Source organism: Phoxinus phoxinus, assembly GCF_949152265.1.
Source record: "Phoxinus phoxinus genome assembly, chromosome: 10".
Taxonomy (NCBI): Eukaryota; Metazoa; Chordata; class Actinopteri; order Cypriniformes; family Leuciscidae; genus Phoxinus; species Phoxinus phoxinus.
In genome coordinates, this window is record NC_136885.1 from 10,566,214 (window position 1) to 10,576,149 (window position 9,936).

At 44.0% G+C, this 9,936-nt stretch overlaps 1 protein-coding gene across 1 annotated transcript; it reads right to left on the reverse strand.

The window, feature by feature from the left end:
- Positions 1-856: 856 nt before the first annotated feature.
- On the reverse strand, positions 857-3,800 carry LOC307005782 (C-C chemokine receptor type 5-like). The gene is made up of 2 exons (XM_079626236.1): positions 3,598-3,800; positions 857-3,502 (listed from the first exon to the last, which is right to left on the reverse strand). Exons 1-2 carry the CDS (start codon positions 3,678-3,680, stop codon positions 2,437-2,439), a joined length of 1,149 nt encoding a protein of 382 aa, XP_079482362.1. The 5' UTR covers positions 3,681-3,800; the 3' UTR covers positions 857-2,436.
- Between the last annotated feature and the right edge of the window lie 6,136 nt (positions 3,801-9,936).

Consider the following 9,936-nt stretch of genomic DNA (forward strand, 5'->3'; position numbering starts at 1 on the left):
GACTTGCTAATCATTTATGAATGTTTTGTAAATTATTAGTTCATTGTTAGCTAACCACTTAAAAATGACTTACAACTGAACGTTATTAAAGTGTTACCAACTTTTGTTTTTTCTGATGATATTCTTCTGAGACATCAGCTAATTCACAAGTATTCATTTAATTGGGGTGATAGGATTTTGTAGCCTACATATGTCATAATGTTGGATAATAATTGTCATGCAATGAGAAAGAGAAGGACCCAAACGCACAATATTCCAAAAATGTTTATAAGTCAATTAAATAATCAAAATAATTGCTATTAAGGAGCAGGTAGAAAACATCCACACCAAAGAGTGAGTGTACATCGAGATGAAGATTTCCAGCAGTGATGAACCACGGAAACCACTGGAGAGCAATGAGAGGAAGACAACTCCACCATGAGGAAAACAAATCCACTCTCCCTCTGGAGTGGGCATAATGAGTGATGTTGGTGAGTCGAGTCAGTAATCAAACTCGAAATAATGTGAGCCAATAACTGGTGATAGATACTAGACACAAATAACAGAAGAAATCAAAAGAAAAAGACCAAGGCAGAAAACAAAGTCAAACCAGAATTAAACAACTCAAAACAATATACATACATGTAAGGGTCTCGGACTTACTCAGGAATCCTGACAGTAATGTTTCCATATTATATTCATTAAGGTTACTGTCTGTTTTAGATTGGATGTGCAAGCAGTGGTCAGTAGTGGCACTGAGAGTGCATCATCTGGATATAAATGGCGGCTGTTCTCATTTGCCCAATGTGCCAACGCCGATGCAGTTTTAATAAGTTATCTCAGAAACTCACAAAATCTTGTATTCCTTTGTTCCACTTGTTCTTTTTATTTGATTTACATGTATGGAGCAATTGCTTCCTTGTTACAGCTTACATTTAATGTAAATAATATGTATATACAACAGGGATTCTCATACAAGTTACATGAAAGGTTGCATAAAAAAGTAACTGACAGGTAAGAAGTTACATCAAAGTGAAAATTGTATTTGAGATAACAATATATTTACATCAAGATGGAAACAGTGTTTCATCATATAAACAAAAACAGATTATATCAAACTTACTAAGTGATTTGAATTTGCAGCAATATATATATATTGAATCAGTAAAATGTTTCAGTTTGGTTGAATCTAGTTACATATTCAATAATCTTACACAATTGCTTTCACTTCAACAAAGTGTAGATGTTACCACATGCATTTCATTTAAGTTAAATAGACAAAAACAAAAACAGTACAGTTGTGAATTTCAGTTTCCTTCAGCCTGATGCATATTTCTATTGTCAAGTCTATTGCTCATGGTGTAAAAGGATGATTCGTCTGGTGTAGAGCTTCCTAGCTTTTACAGTGTGTGCGTTTGCGTGTGTGTGTGTGTGTGTGTGTGTGTGTGTGTGTGTGTATGTGTGTGTGTGTGTGTGTGTGTGTGTGTGGAGAGAGATTTTGTAAAAAGTATATGTAGAAATATTTTTTACAAAATCAAATAAAGTTTAAGACATTAGTTTATGACACTTAAAGGAAGTAAACCAGAGCTAAATTTTCACTTAGAAAACAATATTATTTGCTTCCACCAGCTCATATACAGTATACCAGAAAAACTGAAGAGGAACTAAAAAGTCTGCTATTTTTGTAAAAGAAAAATTCCATGATGCCATTCATTACGAGTCTGTTTGCCTTTCTTCCGCAAAACACAAAAGATGATATTTTGAATAATTATGGTAACCAAAAGGTTTTTCAGAAGATACTTTGGTAACTAAAAGGTTTTAGTAAAAGGATTTAGTTACCATTGACTTCCAGTGAGTGTCTGTGTGTTTGCGTGTGTCTGCGTGTGTGTGCGTGTGTGTGTGTGTGTGTGTGTGTGTGTGTGTGTGTGTGTGTGTGTGTGTGTGTGTGTGTGTGTGTGTGTGTGTGTGTGTGTGTGTCTCAAAAAAGAAAGTCATACATTTTGGAATAACATGAGAGAGCGTAAAATGGTGATAGAACTGTCATGTCGGGTTAACTTAAGATTATATATATATATACAGTATATGTATATACATTTCTGCATTGATTACTCATATACTGTAATGTGGTCCGATCTTCATCTACAGCTGGGTAGATGAACACTACATCTACTTCATCTACACACTGTACAATTTTGGCCACAATTTGGCCGTCGGAGACAAATGTTGAGAATCCTTAAATTTTCCTCTGACTCTCTAACCCAAAAGATGAAGTCTTGTTTGACATGTTCGTTGACAGCTGATTTATGACCGTTGCGATCAAATTCTGGCAGTGTCAGAAGATTTGATGCACAGTCCTATAGTGTGGCTTCACCTATGACATATAATTACAATGCTGTATATAGGCCTATATATAAAATTACAATATATAAACTTTCCTTTTGACAGTATTTATCCAATTTATACTGTTGTACTATTTTTCTCATCATTGGTGTTGTGGGAATAAACTGTGGCCTGTGTAAGGTTCATGAATTGCAGTCTACTGAAGGGTGTCCTGTACAGGAGTCTGAAAAGGTGCCTCCTAAATTTCTTTCTCACAAACGCATAGATAATGGGATTCAGGGAGCTGTGCGAGTAAGCCAAAACTTCTGTGATCTGAAGACTTAGTCTAATTGCCTTACTGTTGGCACAAGACTGAGTTATGAGTTCATTCAGCTCTAAGACTTTTATAAAAGCTGTGACATTGTATGGAGCCCAACAGCAGAAGAAGACCACCATCACCACAATGACTAGATGCATGGCCTGCCTCCTGGAAGTGTGAACTGTCAGGAGTCTCTTCAGAATCATCGAGTAACAAAATCCAATCACAATAAGTGGGAGAATTAAACCCATGACATTCATTTTCAAGATACCAAAAGTCCTAAAAAAAAGGTTAGAATTTGGATCATTTGTTGGATAAGATGTGCAATGAATTTGTTCATTATAACCTGTGGTTTTCAGGTGCATCAACTCAGGAAAGGATGCAGAAACAGCAACAATCCATATGGCCAAACTGGCTAAGATCCCATATGTCCTTGTTCTGACTCTCAAGGCAAACACAGCATGAACTACAGCTAAGTATCGATCAACACTCATCAGTACAATGAAGAATATTCCACTGTAGAATCCAATGTGGTAGACACTGAGGACCATAACGCACATAACATCTCCAAAGATCCACTGGTCTCTGGCATAATGTGCCAGGAAGGGAAGAGAGGAGACCAGCAGCAGGTTAGATAATGCCAGGTTCAGGAGACAGATGTCAGTCATGCTTCTCAGTTTGACTCCCATCAAGACCACCCAGACCACCAGTGTGTTACCCAGAAAGCCCAGCACAAACAAAAGGGAGTATAACACTGGAAGAATGCTGGCTCCATGTGTTCCATAAACACAGGAAAACGCAGATGAATCAACATTCCCAGCATAGAAGTCATCATAGTCGTATGGCACATCAGTATATGGCTCATCGTCCAATTTCCCATTCTTACTATCATTTGAGCAGGAAAAGAAACTGTAAGGAAAACAGAACTCCACTTTCGACAGTAACTAATAATCTTAAATGTTTATATGTAATATCCTCACCTGGATAAAGTATGATGATACCGTTGAAGGGGACCATTGGTTACCATCGCTGTCCATGGACGGAGTCCAAGGGTCTTGTTCATGATAAATGCCTGCTATCCAAATATAAAGGCAAAAAAGTGTATCACTGTAACACCGTTTATAATCACAAAATAAAATTTAAAACAGAATCCAAAATGGGAAGCAGTCACTTCGGCAGTCAGCCGAATGCATCACACGAATAAAAGAAACAATTACACCACACATCTGTGCTTGACATTTCCTCTGTATACATTAACAAAGGATCTTACAATGATTTCACAACAGTTTCACAAAGTGTATAAACTCTGTAAAGAGAGGAAAAGGGGCTTACAACAACAGGCGTTCCAATGGTCTTAGTTTGTATGATTAACAAGAGTAATGTGAAAATTATTAAAAAAATAATACTAAAATAATATCTGTCTAATATCTACTTTCTACAAAATCTAATAAAGTTTAAGACATTAGTTTATGACATTTAAAAAGGGGAACAGAGCTAGTTTCACTTATGATTTGTTTCCACCCACACCAGTAAAACTGAAGAGGAACTAACAAGTCTTAGCCTGGGTGTCAGCCCGAACCCCACCCACAACATTTTTTGGTCGGGAAGTTCGGTCTGGACTCGATCCGTTGAGGAGAAATTATGCTCGGCTCCCAGAAGGCAGAGCCAATCAAATTTCCAGGGCGGGCTTTAATCGATGATGGACAGATGATCTGCGGTTACGTAATCACCACGTCATCAAAGAGCGGTTGGGTTGAATTGGTTTTCAACAAAGATGACTGCAGCTGGAGAATTGAGATGTTTAGATTCCGCTATCGCGTCTGTTATAAAAGAAATCGACAGCGCATTCGTTTTAAAAGACGAACAGAGAACCGCAATCAAGGCTTTTGTCGATCGGAAAGATGTGTTTGCCGTCCTTCCTACGGGATTTGGCAAAAGTTTAATTTGTCAGCTGGCTCCGATGGTCGCTAAGAAGATGGGACGCAAAACCAATGGAAGGGATCGGTTCACGATCTCTTTTCTCTGAAGCCTCAGATGAACACGCTTCTTCAGCCTGGTCTCTTTCGTCGTCTTTACATTTTTTAAAATCAGTCAAGTCGGGTTGCAACCGTGTTATAAAGTTGAGACAGGGCCGACAAATGCGAGAAGATTTATTTGCTTTATTGTCGAGATCTAATCCTAAATGGAGAACTTGTTTGTATACATACACCTTTTGTATTTCTCTCAAAAATGCTATTCGTGCTTGTAAGTACTCCGCAATTCTTAAATAATTTTTACAACAACGGCAAAGATCGTTTACACTCATTAATTTACTACTACTTCCAGCGTGCGTGCAGTTGAGCTCTGTGGACAACTATGCGTTGCTCTGATTGGTTGTAGGTCTATCCAATTGAGTGCAGAGATTTTTTTTCCCTGGTTCGGTTAATACACGCCTAATACTCAAAGCCCTATGGAGCAGTATCAGACTCACATTCTGCCTAGAATATGAGTATGACGAAGTCAGGCTAAACAAGTCTGCTATTTCTGCTAAAAAAAAAAAAAAATTATACAAATTTCAATCCACCTGTTTGCCGAATCTCTTTGAATTTCTTTAGGAAAACACACAAGAAGATATTTTGAATAATGATGGGTACCAACAGGTTTTGGTTACCATTGTATGTAAAAAAAAATTTTTTTCAAAGGATCTTCTCTGATGCACAAACTAGGTCAGCCAGAACCGGAAAAAACTTCCTATAACACCCGATGTACTTGTTACATCATAAGAAGAATGCCATCTATGCTAGTCTCACTATATATACAGACTCTCTCCTGTGAAGGCCTCATCGACTCAACAGCCATCGGCACTAATCCTCAAAAAACCCATCTGCATACCGGCAGATGGAACTGGATAAATATTTGTCACGGTTCATGGGTCTGTGTTTTCTTCTCTGTGGCCACATTTACACATAGCCGGGTATTTAGAGAAACGAATATTTCCCCCCCTCCGTTTTCAATAATAACATCGTGCACACAACCCGCATAAATACGCCGTCGAGCACCTTTATAACTATACCAAACCTATGGGCGGCAGTGTAGGGAGAAGGATAAAGCCATGCAAGCCAATCAGAATCCTCAGAATCGACAAGAGAGAACCTAAAACCCCGTTTCTCCCAGTTGACACGACAACACATAACCGGCCTTTTCAGAAATCTCCACTTTGGCCGGAGTTTTTAGAAATAATCGTTTTCTGGGATAAAAACGGCGTTTTCGTGTAAATGACAGGCCAAAACGCAGAGAAATATCTGCGTTTTCCCATCGTGTAAACGGGGCCTGTGTGTCTGTCTAGTGTTGTCAACTGTCTGATTGCTTGTTTGGGTTTCCTAGCAACCTTGATGATGATTAGGTAATCAGGTTGGCTCACCTGCAGACTATTACCACTCCTATATCTGCCTAGCATTTGCTGAGTTTGTTGTCAGATCGTTGTCTTGTACCTGTCCAGTTACAAGTCACACCAGTGTGTCTCTAGCAATGTTACTGTTCCGGCCGTGAGTTTGGATTCCTCAATTCGTTGTGGATTACTGCAAGTCTACGGTGATCATCGTGCTTCAAGGATTTGCATCTATTGCCTTGCTACCTTTGACTATTTGCCTTGCTTATATTCCTCACTGTAAATAAACTCTTCTTCACTTGCACTTGGATCTCGAGTTTCTCTGCTGACAATATTCTGGATGTTCTGATCCGGTCTGACTTCTGACCTGTAATGCTGCCTGAATCATAATCATGCACAGTTCGTTCGTTGGCCAGAGGAGAACTGGCCCTGACTGAGCCTGGTTTTATCCCAAGGCTTTTTCTCCATTCTGTCACCTGATGGAGTTTGGGTTCATTGCCACTGTTGCCTCTGGCTTACTTAGTTGGGGACACTTTTTCAACAATATTATTAATCTGCCTGCATTAACACCATTAAATGAAAACTGCTGAGCTGGACGATGACATTACTGTTTTCTCCAGAGCTGCTGTTTAGATATATTAATTAAATTATGAACTAATGATTCTTACAATTAAAATGAATCAACACTGAACTTTCTTAAAGGGTTAGTTCACCCAAAAATGAAAATTCAAATACAATCAAGACTAATAAGCCAAATAATTGTGCTCGGCAACTGAATGTAATACATCCAATGTCTGTCAGGGTTCTGTCACTTCTGTCTGGTCTATTTCTTGGTTTTGTGACAGAGCCCTGACACTCCTATGTTGTCTTGTCTGTATGCCTTGTTTCATGTGCTTTCATGTCTTGTACTGTGTAGCACGCAGCTTGTGTTTTACACTAGCTGTGTGCTTTCATGTTGTCACGTTTTGTGTGAGCACATGGCTTGTGATTTGTTTTACAGGCCATGTGCTTGTGTTCTAGTTGTGTTTGGTGTGAGCACATGGCTTGTCATGTATGTTTCTTTTGTGCCATGTGCTCTCCAGTTAATTGTCTAGCCCCTTCCCTCTTGTTACCTGATTATTGATTTATTTGCTCCACCTGTCCTCCCTCGTTGCCTGATTTATTTGCTCCACCTGTCCTCTCTCGTTACCTCCTTTGTTTGTTCTTCCTATTTAATCTCCTTGTGTTTTCAGTCCTGTGCTGTTTCGTTGTCATATGTACACCGTGTGTTTCCCTGCTGTCGAAGTCAAGTCAAGTTGAGTCAAGTCTGTCTTGTTTTCCCCCTCGGGGTAGTTTTTGTTTGTGTTTTGTTTATTCTTATTATTAATAAAACCCATTCTCCTGCAATTGAGTCCTCGCTTCATCTCATCAACCCCAAACCCTGACAGAACGAAACAGCCATCAGAGGACTCAGCAGAGAATGGGCATCTTCTTGTTTCCATCTCCCAGCCCTTGCCCCTCCACTCGTCAGACGATGGAGCGCTATGGCAAGCTCTTTTCTCTTCGTCAAGGGGAGTCTACAGTGAAGGAGTTTGCCCACCAGTTTGTCATCACTGCGGAGGGGCTCGACTTTAACAACACGGCGCTTAAAGACATTTTTAACAGCGGCCTGAACGAGCCTGTCCGCGCCTGGGAGATGGAAATGCTGGGGATACTGTCTTTCTGGCAGTTTGTGGGGTTTGTATACAACCGTGGAGAGGAGGGTGGCCTTCCACCTCTTGGCCTACCTCCCATTCACCTCACATACTGCCACGTCCCCAGTCCTCCGATGACCCCTTCGGGGAGAGGGAGGAGGAAGAGCGGGTCTACCTCATCTACCACCTATCCTGAGACGCCCGTGATTGCTGCAACCCACCCAGGTGTGTTTAAAGATGCTGCAGTTTCCCCAGAGGTGGTTGTCTCCACATCACCTCGCCCCCGTAAGCGCAGGAGGAGGGCTCCTGTTGCTTACTCAAGTCCGGTGGTCCAGGAGGACCCGACTTCAGTGGTCACAGGTCCAGTGGTCCAGGAGGACCCGACTTCAGTGGTCACAGGTCCACTGGTCCAGGAGGACCCGACTTCAGTGGTCCCTAGTCCGGTGTTCCAGCAGGACCCTACTTCGGTGGTCCCAAGTCTGGTGGTCCAGGAGGACCCGACTTCGGTGGCCATAAGCCCTGTGGTCCCAGAGCCGTCCGCTCTCCCTGTCACGCCCCCAGTGGTGGCCGAAGAGGCTGCTGCGCCGCTTCCCTTTCGGAGACGGAGGAGGAGGCGGAGAAGGGCTTCCTGCGTCCCACAAAGCCCGGAGTCTTTTCCAAAGCCTGCACCGCCCAAGCGCCTCGCCCTGCCTGCGCCGCCCAAGCGCCTCGCCCTGCCTGCGTCGCCCAAGCGCCTCGCCCTGCCTGCGCCGCCCAAGCGCCTCGCCCTGCCTGCGCCGCCCAAGCGCCTCGCCCTGCCTGCGCCGCCCAAGCGCCTCGCCCTGCCTGCGCCGCCCAAGCGCCTCGCCCTGCCTGCGCCGCCCAAGCGCCTCGCCCTGCCTGCGCCGCCCAAGCGCCTCGCCCTGCCTGCGCCGCCCAAGCGCCTCGCCCTGCCTGCGCCGCCCAAGCGCCTCGCCCTGCCTGCGCCGCCCAAGCGCCTCGCCCTGCCTGCGCCGCCCAAGCGCCTCGCCCTGCCGGCTCCGCTTGGGTTGTCTGTCAAGACTAAGTCTCTTCATGTCGTGCCTGCCGAGCCGGAGACTGTTCACACCAGCTCAGCCGATCCTGTGTCTTCGAAAGTGCCGGATCCGCCCAGGCCCCCTGAAGCGCCGGATCCGCCCTGGCCCCCTGAAGCGCCGGATCCGCCCTGGCCCCCTGAAGCGCCGGATCCGCCCTGGCCCCCTGAAGCGCCGGATCCGCCCTGGCCCCCTGAAGCGCCGGATCCGCCCTGGCCCCCTGAAGCGCCGGATCCGCCCTGGCCCCCTGAAGCGCCGGATCCGCCCTGGCCCCCAGCCAGGATTCCAGATCTGCCGGAGCCTGTCTGGTCCATCCCTCCGGCACCGCCATGGTCTTCTGCCAGGACTCTAGCCCTGCCTGAGCCTCCCTGGCTCAACCCTCCCTGGTCCCTTCTAGAGACTTCCTGGACTGTCTTGCAGGCTCTGTCTTGGCTCCCCTCCCTCCCCACTTCCCCACTTTGTCTCTGTTGACCTTCACGTCTTGTGTTATCTGTTGTTGAGTTGTCATGTTCCTGTCTTGTTTTGTGGTGTTCCTTGTTAGGGACGCCAGGTGGCGTCCCTTTAGAGGAGGGGTACTGTCAGGGTTCTGTCACTTCTGTCTGGTCTATTTCTTGGTTTTGTGACAGAGCCCTGACACTCCTATGTTGTCTTGTCTGTATGCCTTGTTTCATGTGCTTTCATGTCTTGTACTGTGTAGCACGCAGCTTGTGTTTTACACTAGCTGTGTGCTTTCATGTTGTCACGTTTTGTGTGAGCACATGGCTTGTGATTTGTTTTACAGGCCATGTGCTTGTGTTCTAGTTGTGTTTGGTGTGAGCACATGGCTTGTCATGTATGTTTCTTTTGTGCCATGTGCTCTCCAGTTAATTGTCTAGCCCCTTCCCTCTTGTTACCTGATTATTGATTTATTTGCTCCACCTGTCCTCCCTCGTTGCCTGATTTATTTGCTCCACCTGTCCTCTCTCGTTACCTCCTTTGTTTGTTCTTCCTATTTAATCTTGTGTTTTCAGTCCTGTGCTATTTAACCTTGTGTTTTCAGTCCTGTGCTGTTTCGTTGTCATATGTACACCGTGTGTTTCCCTGCTGTCGAAGTCAAGTCAAGTTGAGTCAAGTCTGTCTTGTTTTCCCCCTCGGGGTAGTTTTTGTTTGTGTTTTGTTTATTCTTATTATTAATAAAACCCATTCTCCTGCAATTGAGTCCTCGCTTCATCTCATCAACCCCAAACC